Here is an 18,168-nt window from a genome sequence, read left to right on the forward strand (position 1 = left end):
AATCCTGTTTTCCTTCCCCACCTTGTTTCCTCACGGTATTGACACCAACTAGACTATATTTTCCATGGATTCTAAAACTTCAATCCAAAATGAATTGTTTACTCAGGCAGCTTGTACCTCCAGGTCAGAGAGTTTATACTGGCAGTTAGCAGAGATGATCAGAAAAAAAATCTTCCCCATGTTTTCCTAACTCCAAGACTTTCCTTGAACATATTTGAACTGTGACTAAGATATTCCTGACTTGGATGAGCCAGATTTCAAATTGGACATTGCATGGATCTTTGTTTATGAATAATTTAAAACATTAAGTTGTCACATAAGAACCACTAAAGAATAGGCTATTTGACTCCTCAAGCTTGCTGTCCTATTTATTAAGATCGTGACTGATCAATGTAACCTTAACTCCATTTTCCTTCTTGACTCCGTTATCAGTTAAAAATCTATTTGAATCAACTTTGAATATGTTCAATGATCCATTGTTAGTGCTTACTGAGGGACAGAATTCAAAAGAAAAAATAACAATCACAAGAAATTTGGTGTTATGTTAAGTTATCCCTATCTTAAATACTGAAAATGTCCTTGTTAATTTTTTAAAAAGTCAACTGAGAGGGATGTGATTGGTCTTTAGATTAGGATAATGTGCTTTTGCCTCTGGATTGGGCATAAATTCAGACTTGGCTAATAAAAGTATCTCTCTGGTGACTAATCCAATCCCAAGGAGATGTGGGCCTATCGCACCAAGTGTTCCAGAGTCTGGCAGTAGATAAATGGTTTCACTTAAGAAATCATAATGATAATCAACATGGGAAACAAAAATTAAATTCACACACAAGTGCCTTCCTCAGAATAAAGGTAAATCTATGATTGTTAGTAATCTTAAATAAAGAAAGAAAATGATAGCATCAGAAAGAGAAAGTCAAGTTAACTTAGGAGCAATGGCCTTTTTTTGACACTCACGGTATGAGCTGCATCTCATTGCTTCTCTGTCGGCGTCCTGAGAAGGTGCTGACCGTTAGGATTTTAGTCTAACCAGAAACATTTACTGGTCTTTTCTCTTTTGAGATACTGACTCATCTAATGTACATTTCCATCATATACTGTTTTGAGTTTTTTCTTACAATATATAGGAATGCAGGAGCAGAAGTAGACAATTTATCTCCTAAAGTCCTTCAATCAAATTATGCTAATCCATAACTCAACTTGTCAACATCTTCCATATGAAGGTCCCTTACAATCAAGTATGTTTCAACAAAATACATTACTCTGACTCTAATGAATAAAGTTCTAACGTGTTTAGCTGTTCTCAATAAGCCAATCACTTCACCACAGAAACAATCTCTTTTATACTGTCTCCTTTGAACTTTTGAAGCTGGATACCTTTTCTTACATTTGGGAACAAAAGGATATGTTACTCTGGATGCAGGCTTCCCAATGGCTGCTACCATAGTAATAAAAACATGCCTATTTTTAAACTCCAACCGCACAGCAATGAAAACCAAAAGTAATTAATTACTTGCTGCACCTGCATACTTAATTATTTCTGTTTACATTGTTTTCGGTTTTCTCTTGTAGCATTTACGTGGGGAAAAATATCAAGCTCTGAATTCAAGGCTTATTATTGGAAAACCCCGTTTGAAACTTCTGTTTGGAGAAATAGCCAAGTGCAATAGACAGTGAGTAAATGTTTAGTTTCTAATGTTGCAAGAAATTGAAAACAGAAAAGGTGAGCTTTGTGTCATTGTGTTATCATGAACACTGTCACAGACCTTGTGGCACTACTTATAGTCAGATGCTGACTTCAATCTTGAGCAAAGTGAAGTACAAAGTAACTAGAATGCTAAGATAACTGCATTTAATCTTTGACATGGGAAACTTCTTTTGTGTTTCCTCTAAGTCATTCATGAATTGGATTTTACAGTGAAAAGATATGAGCACTCAGTTTTGAATTTAAATAATGCTACTGATAAAGATTGAGGCTTGATATTTGCTCTCACATCAGTTGGCCTGAGTAGGGAGAAGCCCCTGCTTCATGAACCTTTGCATAAAAGTATCTTTGAGTTTCATTTTGGCGGAAAATGATGAGATATGATGGGAATTATAGTAGATGACTCAGAAGTAGTGACAGGCTCAGCGTGAGTTTGGCAATTCAGGTGGCTATGAGAAGTAGGCCTACAGAAAGGACCGTTGAGAAGTAGGAAATCAATGGTCAAATGTGTGTGCTCTGAAGATTATCTAACTAAGTGATATACTGTGGTGAGTGTAAACGGTGTGAATGTTGTTACAAAGTGAATTGGTGATTTCCTTTTGGTGAATTGGATGCACTTGCTAACACCCTGCACCTGATCAGAGCCAACTAATTGTGCAAATATTTGCCTCTGTCTGGGGGTACCAGATGAACTGTGAAGTTAATCTACTGCCAAATAAACAAACATGACATCAGTTATAGCTTGATATTCCAAGTAGGTCTCTCATTTAGCCATGTAAAGAGCCAAAGTTTAGAGGCTTAGCAACCTTTTTATCTACTGGCATGACAATGGAGTTTGTCAAGTATGGATCAAGCTATTGCTGGAACAACATCTTAGTCAGTGACCATTTAACAGTTTAGTCTTTTAATTATTTCTTGGTTATATTGAGTTATAATCCTCAAGATCAGTGCAGCCTTCCCACAGGACAATATCTGATTGTCCTAATTTACCTACAACTCTCTCTTCTTGATGTGTGTGGTATTACTTCTGATTTGGTCATGTCCATTTTGTCTCTTCTTCAGAACATCGAAAATCACCCGTATCTTGTACAATACTCTTCCTGCTATTAGGGTACTTGAATTAGTAGAACAACATTGTGTAACCAAGTTTATTAGCTCCATACTCCCTTGGGTTAAAGCCAGAGACTTGCCAATGAATATTTTTGCCATTTCTGCAGCACGTATAGTAACTTCTGAGCAATTTCCAAAGTTGTCTCTGCACTTCCACTAAAGGGTCATGATTACGTAATTCTGTAAAGGTTTAGACCTGCTTCTACCAGATCTAGTTTCGACATATTGTTTCCAACTCCCAGTTGTCAAAAATCAGACATTACTGGAGGCAGCTATTGTTTCTTATGGGCAGCTGCCTGTGCAATACTTGCATGTGCATAACCTGACCTGTCTTATTGTCCCTACATTCATCATGTCTGTACTGCTCCTCTGAAGATCTTCCCACCTGAACCAACTCCACCCCCATAACCCCATCTGAAGTTTACCCCATGGCTAAACCACCTACCCTGTACATCTCTGGACACTGTGGGGCAATTTAACATGGCCAATCTACCTAACCTGCTCATCTTTGGGCTGTGGGAGAAAATTGCATTTCTTCTTAGTCTTCCAAATAGACATGGGGCGAATGTGCAAACTCCACAATGACAGTCACCCAAGGCTTGAATCGAATCCAGGTCCTTGGTGCTGTGAAGCAGCAGTGCTAACCACTGTCACACTGTGCCATTAACCTCTAACCAGGCCACTGTAAAGTTTAGTCATAACATCCTTGCTTTATAGTTCACCTTTTTTGGATATGTAATTTAGCATTCTATTGGATACTTTTATTGCTGTTGGTTTGTGGCTGGATCTCAATTGTTGTTTTTGCTACACCTTCTGTGCTACTTTGAATTGCATCTTTAGCTACTTCAATAGTAGTCGTGAAATATGTATGCAAGCAATTTTTCCTTGCCACATACAAAGCATCATCTTTGTTAAATTTATTCTGTTACTGTTTGTCCCAAATGTTTTCTTTTACTTTATTCTATAGTTTCTAGGCTGCACCTTCAATTCTTTACATCTAATGCACATTGACTAGCAAAATTCAGTTTAATACAAGCAAGAAATTGTAGTGGTCGCAGTAGGAATCCTGAACAGCTCCACTCTGTATTTGACCATGACCTGCCATTACTCTACCACACATGCACCCATTTATTTTCTATCCATCAACTGGTCTCTTATGCTATAGACATGTTTTGTCCTAAAGCATTAACCTTAACGTTCCACATGAAATGTCATTAATGATGTAATGCTTTTTACATTTTGAGATACTGATCATCCTAAGGTTGACCAGTTGATGTGGATTATTTCTTCGACAAAGTAATCAAAGAAGTTAACCAAATGGGACTTCTGTTTTCAAACTTTTTGACTGCTTTTCATGCTTTGTCTGATAATGTGTAGAAAGTCCTCAGGTTTGGAAACAGACTCTTCTATCCAACTCATCCATGCTGACCAGATATCCTAATCCAAAGCTAGTCTCACCTGCCAGCACCTGACCCATATCCCTCCAAACCCTTTCTATTCGTATATCCATTCAGATGCCTTTTACATGTTGCAATTGTACTAGCCTCCACCACTTCCTTTGGCAGCTCATTCCATACAAGCACCACCCTCTGTGAAAAGATTGCCCGTTAGTTCTCTTTTATATCTTTCCCTTCTCACCCTAAACTTATGCTCTCTAGTTCTGGACTCCCCCACCCCAGGGAAAAGCCTTTGTCTATTTATCCTATCCATGCCCCTCATGATTTTATAAACCTCTATAAGGTCACCCCTCAGCCTCCGACACTCCAGGGAAAACAGACCCAGCCTATTCAACCTCTCCCTATAGCTGAAATCCTGGCAACATCCTTGTAAATCTTTTCTGAACCCTTTCAGGTTTCACAACATCCTTCTGATAGGAAGGAGACCAGAATTGCATACAGTATTCCAACAGTGGCCTGGCCAACGTCCTGTACAGCTGCATCATGACCTCCCAACTCCTGTACTCAATACTCTAAGCAATAAAGGAAAGCATACCAAACACCTCCTTCACTATCCTATCTACCTACCACTCTACTTTGAAAGATCTATGAACCTGCACTCCAAGGTCTCTTTGTTCAGCAACACTCATGCTTTCCCTTCTCATTTGCTTTCCCAAAATGCAGCACCTCACATTTATCGAAATTAAACTCCATCTGCCACTCTTCAGACGATTAAGGTCCTGCTGTAATCTGAGGGAACCTTCTTCACTTTCCGTGACACCTCCAATTTTGGTTCATCTGCAAACTTATTAACTATACCTCTTATGATCACATCTAAATCATTTATTTAAATGACAAAAAGTAGAGGCCCAGCACCGATCCTGGGCACTCCACTGGTGACAGGCCTCCAATCTGAAAAACAACCCTCCACCACCACCCTCTGTCTTCTACCTATGAGCCAGTTCTGTATCCAAATGGCTAGTTCTCCCAGTATTCCATGAGATCTAACCTTGCTAACTGGTCTCCCATGGAAACCTTGTTGAACGCCTTACTGAAGTCCACCTAGATCATGTCCACTGCTCTGCCCTCATCAATCCTTTTTGTAACTTCTTCAAAAAATTCAACCAAGTTGTGAGACATGATTTCCCAAGCATAAAGTCATGTTGACCATCCCTAATCAGTCTTTGCCTTTCATAATACATGTACGTCCTGTTACTCAGGATTCCCTCCAACAACTTGTCCACCACCAACATTGGGCTCACCAGCCTGTGGTTCCATGGCTTGTTTTTACCTCCTTTCTTAAATAGTGCCACCATGTTAGCCAATCTGCAGTCTTCCGGCACCTCACCTGTGAATATCAATGATACAAATATCTCAGCAAGGGGCCCAGCAATCACTTCTGTAACTTCCGAGTTCTAGGGTACACTTCATCAGGGCCTGGGGATTTATCCACTTTCAAGCATTTCAAGACATCCAGCACTCCCTCCTCTGTAGTATGGACATTTTTCAAGATGTCACCATCTATTTCCCCACATTCTATATCTTCTATGTCCTTTTCTCCAGTAAATACTGATGCAAAGTACTCATTTAGCATCTGTCCGATCTCCTGCGACTGCACACTCAAAGGTCACCTTGCTGATCTTTGAGGAACCCTATTCTCTCCCCTAGTTACCCTTTTGTCCTTAATGTATTTATAAAAACCCTTTGGATTATCCTTCACACTATTTGCCAAAGCTATCTCATGTCCCCTTTTTGCCCTCCTGATTTCCCTCTTAAGTATACTCTACTTCCTTTATACTCTTCTAAGGATTCACGCAATCTATTCTGTCTATACCTGACATATACTTCTTTCTTTTTCTTAACCAAACCCTCAATTTCTCTAGTCATCCAGCATTCCCTATATCTACCAATCTTTCCTTTCATCCTAACAGGAATATACTGTCTCCGGACTCTCGTTATCTCATTTGTGAAGGCTTCCCATTTTCCAGCATCCCTCTACCTGCGAACATCTGCCGCCAGTCAGCCTTTGAAAGTTCTTGCCTAATACCGTTAAAATTGGCCTTTCTTCAATTTAGAACTTCAACTGTTAGATTTGGTCTATCCTTTTCCATCATTAAAGTCTGGTTGAAGATTTGTAGCTCGGGTGTCCGTTGTTGTGGTTCTGTTCGCCGAGCTGGAAGTTTTTGCGGCAAACGTTTCGTTCCCTGGCTAGGGAACATTATCAGTGCTATTGGAGCCTCCTGTGAAGTGCTGCTTTGATGTTTCTTCCGGTATTTATAGTGGTTTGTTCTTGCCGCTTCCGGGTGTCAGTTTCAGCTGTAGTAGTTTGTATGTGGGGTCCAGGTCGATGTGTCTGTTGATGGATGTTCTTGCCATTTCTGGGTGTCAGTTTCAGCTGTAGTGGTTTGTATATGGGGTCCAGGTCCATGTGTCTGTTAATGGAGTTTGTGGATGAATGCCATGCCTCTAGGAATTCCCTGGCTGTTCTCTGTCTGGCTTGTCCTATGATGGTAGTGTTTTCCCAGTCAAATTCATGTTCCTGGTTGTCTGAGTGTATGGCTACTAGGGATAGCTAGTCGTGACGTTTTGTGGCTAGCTGATGTTCATGGATGCGGATTGTTAGCTGTCTTCCTGTTTGTCCTATATAGTGTTTTGTGCAGTCCTTGCATGGTATTTTGTAAACTACGTTAGTTTGGCTCGTGCTGGCTATTGGGTCCTTTGTTCTAGTGAGTTGTTGTCTGAGTGTGGAAGTTGGCTTGTGTGCTGTTATGAGTCCTAAGGGTCGCAGTAGTCTGGCTGTCAGTTCTGAGACGCTCCTGACGTATGGTAGTGTGGCTAGTCCTTTTGGTTGTGGCATGTCCTCGTTCCGTGGTCTATCTCTTAGGCATCTGGTGATAAAGTTGCGTGGGTATCCACGGAACGAGGACATGCCACAACCAAAAGGACTAGCCACACTACCATACGTCAGGAGCGTCTCAGAACTGACAGCCAGACTACTGCGACCCTTAGGACTCATAACAGCACACAAGCCAACTTCCACACTCAGACAACAACTCACTAGAACAAAGGACCCAATAGCCAGCACGAGCCAAACTAACGTAGTTTACAAAATACCATGCAAGGATTGCACAAAACACTATATAGGACAAACAGGAAGACAGCTAACAATCCGCATCCATGAACATCAGCTAGCCACAAAACGACACGACCAGCTATCCCTAGTAGCCATATACTCAGACAACCAGGAACATGAATTTGACTGGGAAAACGCTACCATCATAGGACAAGCCAGACAGAGAACAGCCAGGGAATTCCTAGAGGCATGGCATTCATCCACAAACTCCATTAACAGACACATGGACCTGGACCCCATATACAAACCACTACAGCTGAAACTGACACCTGGAAACGGCAAGAACATCCATCAACAGACACATCGACCTGGACCTCACATACAAACTACTACAGCTGAAACTGACACCCGGAAGCGGCAAGAACAAACCACTATAAATACCGGAAGAAACATCAAAGCAGCGCTTCACAGGAGGCTCCAATAGCACTGATGTTCCCTAGCCAGGGAACGAAACGTTTGCAGCAAAAACTTCCAGCTTTTCCATCATTATTTTAAAACTAATAGAATTATGGTTGATGGCCCCAAAGTGTTCCCCCACTGACACCACAGTCACCTGCCCTGCCTTATTTCCCAAGATTAGGTCAAGTTTTGCACCTTCTCTAGTAGGTACATCCACATACTGAATCAGAATTTTCTTGTGCACACTTAACAAATTCCGCTCCATCTAAAATCTTAACACTATGGCAGTCCCAGCCTTTGTTTGGAAAGTAAAAATTCCCTACCATAACCACCCTACCATTCTTACAGATAACTGAGATCTCCTTACAAATTTGTTTCTCAATTTCCCACTGACTATTAGGGGATCTATAAAACAATCCCAATAAGGTGATCATCCCTTTCTTATTTCTCAGTTCAATCTAAATAACTTCCCTGGATGTATTTCCAGGAATATCCTCCCTCAGTACAGCTGTAATGCTATCCCTTATCAAAAACGCCACTCCCCCTTCTCTCTTGCCTCCCTTTCTATCCTTCCTGTAGCATTTGTATCCTGGAACATTAAGCTGCCAATCCTGTCCATCCCTGAGCCACTTTTCTGTAATTGCTATTATATCCCAGTCCCATGTTCCTCACCATGCCCTGAGTTCATCTGCCTTCCCTGTTAGGCCTCTTGCATTGAAATAAATGCAGTTTAATTTATCAGTCCTACCTTGTTCTCTGCTTTGTCCCTGCCTGCCCTGACTATTTGACTCGCATGTTTTCTCAACTGTACCAGTGTCAGATTGATATCTTTCCTCACTATGTCCATGCCCCCCGCCCCCAGACTAGTTTAAATCCTCTCAAACAGCTGTAGCAAATTTCCCTGCCAGTAGATGAGTCCTCCTCCAATTCAGGTGCAATTGGTCCTTCTTGTACAAGTCACTTCTATCCCAAAAGAGATTCCAATGATCCAACAATGTGAATCCTTCTCCCATACACCAGCTCCTCAGCCATGCATTCATCTGCTCTATCCTCCTATTCCTGCCTTCACTAGTTCGTAGCACTGGAAGTAATCCAGATATTACTATCTCGAGGACCCCCTTTTAAAATTTCTGCCTAACTCTCTCTATTCTCCTTTCCGAATCTAATGCTTTTCCCTTCCTGTGTTGTTGGTTCCAATGTGTATAATGACCTCCTGCTGGGCCCTCTCCCCCATGAGAACATTCTGCACCCTCTAAGACATCCTTGATACTGGCACCAGGGAGGCAACACACCATTCTGATTTTTTGCTGCCGGTCACAGAAACATCTGTCTGTGCCTCCAACCCAAGACGATTAATCTCTTGGAACCCAACGTACCCCTCATTGCATTAGAGCCAGTCTCGATACCAGAGACTGCTACATTCCCCTGAGAACCCATCGCCCCCTACATTTTCTAAAACAGCACACTTGTTTGAAATGGGGATAGCCACAGAAGACCCCTGTACTACCTGCCTACATCTATTACCTTTCCTAGAGTTAACCCATCCATGTGACTGTATCTGCAACTTTTCCCCTTCTTATAACTGCCACCCATCACACCCCCTTGCTGTTGTAAATTCCTCATTGCCTCTAACTGTCTCTCCAACCAATCCATTTGATCTGATAGGATTTGCAATTGTTGTAAACTGCGGCTTGTTCTTGTTTCTTATTTGTTAACACCTCTTTAAAAATGGACATCATAATGGCCTATTTCCAATATTCTAACAACATCTGCAGCATCCTCATAAGTATCTTTGGCTTTAAAATGATCTATCTTTGGGATTTTATTTGTGTAGAATGCTCTGTTCATCTAAAGTGTCATGTAATTTATATTAAAGTTTTGAATTATGTTATTGCATTTTTTTTCTTTCTGGGATATCTAATTGGCCTTGTAAAAGATCACCTTAGTTTTTTTTCCTGAACTGTTTCTTAATTCTTTGGACAGTTTTCAAATTCCTGAATGGGTTTTTAAGTTGTGTTCAGGATTTTTTTTTTCTTCATGCTCTGAAATAACTGCACAGGTGCGGGTATCCTGTCACCAAGTCACTGGGTATTTACATGTGTACAGTACATAGGTTCTGACCAGCCAGCTCTGAGCTTGTCTCTGGAGTGAGGAAACTTTCTGTCAGCCAGGACTCCCCGATTGGTTCAGGTTAACAACCCCAAGATCTCAAAGTCAATGAGATCCATCTGACCCTTGTTTCAAATACTATTCCCCCCACCCCCCGCCCACCTTCCCCGAGGGATATAGGCCTATCCCTTTTTAGTAGCTTCCCCGGGATATTTTAGCCCAAGTACAGTTTCTTATGTAACGGACTGTAACCTGTCTCTCATGCCCGAAACTTCTGTGGAGAGTTTCCTCCTCTTCAAGCAGTAACAATCTTGAGGTGGCATCCATCTCAGACTCTGAGGTTTCTTCAATGCTAGACAGAGGGGTAGAACCTGTGGTCTTTCTGGCTGTTAGTTGAGAGGCTAGGTATATTTTGCCTCTGTCCCTTTTGCAGGATAACAACCTTTCCACATGTTTGTTCAAGACCGCCTCACTTACTCATACTTTGTATGTCACAGGACCTGACTTCATGTCGACCTCACTTCATACCTATGCAGGCCCATTTCTCTGCGTTCAAGACCAATCTTCATCCGCTGAAGTGAGCTGTCTCTCTCATTTAGAAGAGGCATGTGACCACCATTGGCATTCCTGTTTTATCCCCTGCCTCTGCCATAACCCAGGTCCAAGAATATCAAGTTTAACCTGGTGAGGAGTCTTCTCCACATCAGCAACTGTGCTGGAGCTATCCCTGTAGTTGTATAAGGGGCAGTCCTATAATCAAACAGGAACTGGGACAGTTGGTATCATGTGATATGTTAGCCTCATTAAAGATCACCCTAGTTCTTTTTCCTGAACTGTTTCTGAATTCGGTGTCAAGCTGTTTCTTTAAGTCTGCCAGTAATGTTTGGAATGCTCTTTCCAACAAATCATTAGATGATGGTTGGTGTGGAGCTGTCTGAACATGCTGCATACCTTTGACTTTGGGAAAGGTTCAAAATCCCTGCTGCCAAACAACATCCCATTGTCTGTGACCAATATTTCCAGAAGTCCTTGTATTGCGCACAATGCTTGCAGCTTTTCAGTTATCATCCCTGAGTTTGCTGAATGAATGCTATGAACATCCAACCACTTTGAATGGGCACCCACAATCATGAAAGTACTGGCATATTCAACATGTATGTGATAGTATGGCCAAACAGTCTAAGGCTCTAGATTTAAGCTCTCATCTCTATTGAGTCATGGGTTCAAATCCCATCACTACCAGAATCACGGGTGATATACCGTTAGCAGATGCTTGCAAAAGACTTCGGCACCTTCACATTTGTGATATTTAGGGAGTTTGCCCATTCTTCCCTTTTCTGCGTGGGTTTCTTCCGGGTGCTCCGGTTCCTCCCAAAGTCAAAAGGTGTGCTGGTTAGGTGGATTGGCCATGCTAAATTGTCCATAGTGTTTAGAGATGTGTAAGCTAGGTGAATTGGTTAGGGGAAATGTAGAATAATAGGGTCAGAGAATGGGTCTGGGTGGGATACTCATTGGAGGATTGGTCTGGACTTGTTGGCCCAAATAGCCTGTTTCCAAACTGTAGGGACTCAATGTAACTGTGTCCAGTGTTTACCCAGCCATTCCCATGAATGTGGGGGTGCAGCTGGTGGTAATGTTTGTTCTTGCTGGCACTCTAGGTAGTGCCCCACCAATGCAGCTTTGTTGGTATTCAGTCCTGGCCACCAGACGTAAGTTCTTGTCAGCATTTTAATCTTGGAAATCCCTGGATGACTTTGGTGGGGTTCAACCAGTAGCTGGAAGTGACCTTTTCTGGTTAATCACTCATGTTCCCCATAATAATGTGCTATCCTCAAAATGATTTGGTCTTGCTTGGGTCCAGAAAGGTTTCCATTCTGGTTGAGATGGCCCTTTTATTTCCCCCATCATCGCTAGCTGTTTTAGTTTTGCCAGGACTGTAGTCACAAAAGAATCCAATCTGATATTTTCAGTGGTAACTGGAAGGGCATCCAGAAAGTTTAAAACCAGAAAGGATTATAAAGGTAGGCACCACCAGTGATGTATCTGCCAGTGGAAAGCGGCTCAAGGCATCTGCATTTGTTACTTGGACTCCTGGATGGGATTCCAACTTGTAATTGTATGCATTTTCTAAGGACAAAGCAAGTTGCAGTGCCTATTTGAAGTCCAGTTAGACTTTAGCTGGTGGGCACTTTTGCATGATTACAAAAGTAATCCAACATTTTAAAAAAAGGTCTCTCAGCATCTCATTTAGGGTTAACCCAAAATCACATGCTTCTGCTAATCATCATAATTTTGTCAAAAGTCCTGATAAGGCGGCTTGGGGTCGTCATATGCCCTAACAAAATCTGTCAACTCTTGAAAGGTTTTTAGTATCTGGTGCCTCATGAAAATGTAGGCTCCTAATAACTGAAAATGCTGCAAGTAGTTGGAAGGTTTAATGGTTGCTTTTCATCTACCCCAATGTAATTCGCCTGAAAACAAATGCATTCTTCTCACATACTGCACCCAGTCTTCGATGGCAGGATCAAATGTGCCAAGCATTCCAAATAAAAACATGATGCCATAAATGCTTCCCACAATTCAAAGACACCTGTCGCGAGCAAAGTTTCTTCAGGAGCAAACTATTTTCAATTGTCGCTTCTGAAACAACTGCACAGAAGCTGTATATCATCACCGAGTATATTATCCCCACACTACTGCCTAACAGCAGTAGTGCTTATTCTCCACTGATGTGTGTGTGCAGGTGTGAGACACAAGGTGCATGAATGTTTATTCAGTTTTCATCACCAGGAAGAAAGGAAACACCCAAGTGGCCAGTGACGATCAGTGTCCTTCACATCAAAGGGCAATGCTGTGAGATCAAACAGTGAAGGGGAGGGCAGGGATTACATCAAAATAGAGTTGAAGGGGGAAATAATGCACTCCACTCCCTGTGGCGCCCACCTCTCCCTGAACAACTCCAGGGTATTGGTGGACACCGCGTGCTCCTTCTCCAAGGACACCTGGGCTCTAATGTAATCTCCAGTTTCTTTTCTTTTCCTTATTCCCACACGACCGCCTAACTGCGGTAGTGCTTTTTTTTTCCCCAGCACCCATGTTGTGTGTGTGCAGGTGTGAGACGCAGTGAAAGATGCAAGGTGCATGAATCTTTATTCAAATTTCCACCACCAGGAAGAAAGGAAACACCCAAGTGGCCAATGACCAGCAGTGTCCTTCACAGCAAAGGGAATGCTGTGTGATCAAACAGTGAAGGGGAGGGCAGGGATTAAATCAAAATAGAGTTGGAGGGGAAAATAATGCACTCCACTCCCTGCGGCACCCATCTCTCCCTGAACAACTCCAGGGTATTGGTGGACACCGCATGCTCCTTCACCAAGGACACCCGGGCTCTAACGTAATCTCCTGTTTTTTTTTACTTTAATTTTTTTCTTTTGTTTTTACTTTTTTTCTTTTTTTTAATTTAACCTTCACACTACCGCCTAACTGTGGTAGTGCTTATTTTTCTCCAGCACCCATGGTGTGTGTGTGTGTGCAGGTGTGAGACACAGTGAGAGACACACAGTGCACAAATCTTTATTCAATTCCACCACCAGGAAGAAAGGAAACACCGAAGTAGCCTGTGACGAGCAGTGCCCTTCTTTTTTTCTCTTTTTTCTTTTTTTTTATTAACCCCCACACTACCGCCTAACTGCGGTAGTGCTTATTATTTTTAACCCCAGCACCCATGGTGTGTGTGTGCAGGTGTGAGACACAGTGAGAGACAAGGTGTACAAATCTTTATTCAATTTCCACCACCAGGAAAAGTAGGAAAACACCCGAGTGGCCTGTGACAAGCAGTGCCCTTCACGTCAAAGGGCAATGCTGTGTGATCAAAACAGTGAAGGGGAGGGCAGGGACTAAATCAAAATAGAGTTGGAGGGGGAAATGATGCACTCCACTCCCTGCGGCGCCCATCTCTCCCTGAACAACCCCAGGATATTGGTGGACACTGCATGCTCCTTCTCCAAGGACACCTGGGCTCTAACGTAATCTCCTGTTTATTTTTGTCAGCTAGGGCTCCCTGATTGGCTGAATTTAAAAGCCCCAATCAAAGAACTCTCAGTCAAGGAGATCCACCTGACTCTCTTTCCAATCACTGCATGCCCAAATCTTGATTCTCTGAGAGACAGATGCCCCAAAAACCATTAAGCATTACCACAGATAAAGTTAGATGCAATTATTTTCAGAGGAGTTGTTCATAATTTATAGTGAAGACTTGAGCCTGAAATTTAGTCCAGGAAGTATTTGTTTTAGCATAAGTCTTCGAAATGTTTCTTTCTGATATTTTAACAGCGGCATTAACCTGTTTTAAAAAAAATAAACTTTCACAGATGATTGCATAAAGGAGATGTTTATTTTTGATGATTATTTTAAAATTTGGGGGTACATTTTATCCTTTGCGCAGAAAACTGGCAGTTGCAAAACTCGTCAATGTACAGTGGAAAAGGGGATAAATGTATATTTTGAAATGATGTTTCAAAGATTTGCTTCCATCATAACTGGCAGATGATTGCTTGACTTGAGCTAATAAGATACAGTAAAATCTTATTTTACAAAAATATATCTTCTAATTTGCAACTATTGATATCATTATCCAGCTAAAGTATAATATTAGTCTGAGAAATCATTCTAAATGTCACATACTATTTTTTTCTTCCTTTGTGACAGAAAATGTGTTGGCGTTTTTTGCTGTGGGCCTAACAAGCTCTCCAAGGAACTGCACAAACTCAGCAACAAAATCTGTTCACATGGAACACAATTTGAGTACAATAAAGAATCTTTCTCCTGAAGATCAATAAGGAACAAAAAAAATCAGACATGAAAGCTTGAAGTGCAATTATTTGCTGATATGATAATCAGCAGGATGCGCCTTATACAATCTCTAATCACCAAAGAGTGAACATATTGAATCAATGCTAATTCAATAGTCGGTGTGGCAGAGGTACCAGTTTATGTATCGGGTTTGTCAAAGTCAGTTCATCAACTGGTATTTTTCTAATATCAGTGGTTGTATACCAGGTATTTTATTTCTATTAGAACAATTTTATGTAAGGTTTGAAGTGTTGTTGCCATTTTCATAAATCTATTTCTTATAAAAGAAATGTATCTGCAGAACTCAATTTTGACATATGGTGATGGGAAAATTGGTTGTTCTATTCTGAAATGTCGAAACAGTCCAGGCTTCTGTGTATCAATTACTTCCCCATACTACCTTAATTAGTGTAGTTTTCTGTAACTGGCTGAGAAGCAAAGTGCCTTTTCATCATTTATATTTCCGAGAACTGGATATTAAAGCATATTTATTATATTAATAGGGTGGCTGGGAAGGAAAGATTTTTTTTCTGAATAACTAAGACATAACCACGATAATACACTTGTAAATGTGATGCTGATGAACTGTCACTGGATTTTAAACATTAATGCTGCTTTCTCCCCACAGATGTTGCCTTGGTTTTATTTCAGATCTCCAGCATCTGACATTTTTTTTAGTATAATGCAAATTTGATTTGTTACAATCAGACTGGGTAGCTTCCAAAATTACTGACTCCTATCAATACCAATGATGCTTTTAGCAGACTAATCAGAAGTCTGTTGATTAGAGTTCTTTCCAGGAGAATAGATGTTAAGTAGATTATTTTGTAAAACGAATGTGATTTAAAAGGCTGAGCCAGTGGTAAATTTTGAATAATTTTTGCTCTATTAATTTACTGCATCAGACCCAAACAGCTTTGTACTACAAGTTCAACAACAGAAATTTTTGGATGCATTCTGAATATGCAGAAGCATTGATCATATTGTAGTGCACTGCTTTAATGCACTAATACCCTGTGCCACACAGTATTAAATTTATAGGTTGTTTCAGAAGCTTTATAACCAGGCTGTCTGTCATTCATAAAGAAGCAAAAACTTGTAAAGAGAGAAGCAGGCTGACCTACTCCTTTACAAATCCTGTTAGCTGGTTGACTGACAGTTTTGGCAGAGACCTTGAAATGGGTCTTCTAAGTAGTCTTTTGGTAAAGGTCTGACATTAGGATACCTAAGGGAAAAAAATGAAGCAGCAAATTTAAATATAAATTTACAAGAGGAAGAATCTGTGTTAACTGTGGGAAAACAAAAGATCTCTCAACAAAGTTCTAACTGTTCAATGCCAGAAAGAAATCATCTCCCTTTTTTTTTATTTCTAACTTTCTAACTCCTTCAGCTTTCATCATTGTACAATCAAAACTGAATATTTGACATGTCATTTTGGTGACTGAGTTTTCACCTTGCTTGTTTCAATGCTAAATTCATAGGGGACCGTCCTTAGCATTTGTGCTGAGCTAAAGTGTCTATGTGGTTTATAACATGCACAATGATTTGATTGGTGGGACAAACACTTCACAACCTGTATGTTTTCTACTGACTAACTTAGTTCCTTCCAATAACATTTATTCTGGGCACAATTCTGGAAAGTTATTTTGTACAACTACAGAGATTACCACTCCTTCACCTGAGAATCTAATAAAATAGAATAAATGCAATTCCTCTCTTATGGAAACCATGTTGTGTGACAATTTTTACTTATCAACTTACCAGTCAGTTCATAGGCTGAAGCTCAGTGGGGCGTTTTGTTGTAGATTGTTTACAATCTCTCAACTGTCCAGTACAAAACAAAGAGCCCAACACCAAAAAGTTAACATTTTGGCTTTCTAACCAGATGTTGCTACATTAGACATCAATCAAATAAAATGCTTTGTAGCTAGAATTACTTAATCATCCTAGCAATAATTACCGTTGTCCATTTTTATATTGCTGGTCATTTTTGAATTATTCAGAAGACAATGGGAAAGAGTTTGTGGGAGCCAAATTATAGTAACGTTCACGTTTGATTTTAAATTAGAAAGTTCAATTAGTCTTTACAATAATCCAATGCTACATCCTCAATTAACACTGGTTTGGACAAGTGACAGAAAAATATTGGTGTTTCCTATGACTCACTCTGTTTCCTTACTCCGTGTGCAATTCTTTGTATATCACAACATAAAGTCTCAATGGTGGAGTGAAGACCAGATATTTTCTGGATTTTCCTATCAAGATTTGTATCGACTTAGTAATATTAATAGTAAATGTATTTTTCCACATTAGACCTTGTATTCATTCCATTTCAACACCAATTTTGTGTAATATTTATGTTTTTGTTCACCTGGTATTATCATCAGATCTGCATGATATACTGTGAGTAAATGTGTAGACATTAAGTATTGTAATGAACCACAGTCCTTTAATCTTTGAAAGATAATTGGGCAGAACTAACATTTGTTAGCATCCATCATTGAAAGATATGCTAGGTGTTGTTGTACATGCATTGTTTTGTACTCTATACTTGAGTAATAGTTATTAAAGTGTAATTACATGAAGTGTATAATAATCATAGTACATATTAAAATCCTTATAATCTCAGGGCAGGAGGCAACATGACCAATATGTAGCTGTGGATGTTGTTCTTCAGTGGAAAGCTTAAAAGTTAAACATGGACTTAAGATTTCTTTCTCAGGGATATTAGAATGATAGAATAAAGTGCAGATATGCCCAAAAGGGAAATATAAAGAAGTAAATTGAGAACAACTGAATGACAATAAACAAATACATGGCAAAATCCCTGAAAGACATAGTTGACAGGAGACACTTTGGCGTCCATCTTGCGGGACCTTCCATGTTTCCTTAGCCTCTAATTCTTCCAAACTTCAAATGCTTCAGGCCTAATGTATCCAGTCTTTCCTCATAGCACCTTCATTCCAGGAAGTAGTCAAGTGAACCTTCTCCGAGAAGTCAATTATGATCTTTAAATGAGGAAACCTAAACTTTGCACAGTGCTCTAGATGTGGTCTTACCAATGCCTTGTAGAACTCTGTCAAAACATATATTCACTTCCTCTTGCAATAAATGCCAATATTCCATTTGCCTTCCTAATCCTATACTGCATCTACTTGCTAACATATTACAACTTATGCAAAAGAAAATTCAGAGCATTCTCTGTATCTTCAGGTACAATCTCTGTCTATTTAAATAATACTTTGCTTTTGTATTCTTCTTGGTAAAGTGGGCAAGTTCACATCTTCCTACATTATACTCCATCTGCCAGATTTTTGCCTACTTACTTAATCTACCAATATCCCTTTTGTAGACTCTTTTTGACTGATATAAACTTCAATTCTGAATCACGTTGAAAATGTCTTTTTGGTTAGCAATCATACTCA

The 18,168-nt window shown here is 40.3% G+C and overlaps 1 protein-coding gene across 5 annotated transcripts in view; it reads left to right on the plus strand.

Moving 5' to 3' along the window:
* Window positions 1-15,455, plus strand: part of LOC132816706 (NADPH oxidase 4) — a 172,276-nt gene extending 156,821 nt beyond the window's left edge. For 4 of the 5 annotated variants that reach the window (XM_060826590.1, XM_060826592.1, XM_060826594.1 and 1 more), the window contains 2 exons: window positions 1,573-1,673; window positions 14,600-15,455. In XM_060826590.1, coding sequence (XP_060682573.1) covers window positions 1,573-1,673; window positions 14,600-14,720 — 222 coding nt within the window. In that variant the 3' untranslated portion in view covers window positions 14,721-15,455. Of the gene's footprint in view, window positions 1-1,127; window positions 1,207-1,572; window positions 1,674-14,599 lie in introns of those variants that run through there. The other variant, XM_060826593.1, reaches the window with a different exon arrangement.
* The last annotated feature ends 2,713 nt before the right edge of the window (window positions 15,456-18,168 follow it).

Source organism: Hemiscyllium ocellatum, chromosome 6 (genome assembly GCF_020745735.1).
Source record: "Hemiscyllium ocellatum isolate sHemOce1 chromosome 6, sHemOce1.pat.X.cur, whole genome shotgun sequence".
Taxonomy (NCBI): Eukaryota; Metazoa; Chordata; class Chondrichthyes; order Orectolobiformes; family Hemiscylliidae; genus Hemiscyllium; species Hemiscyllium ocellatum.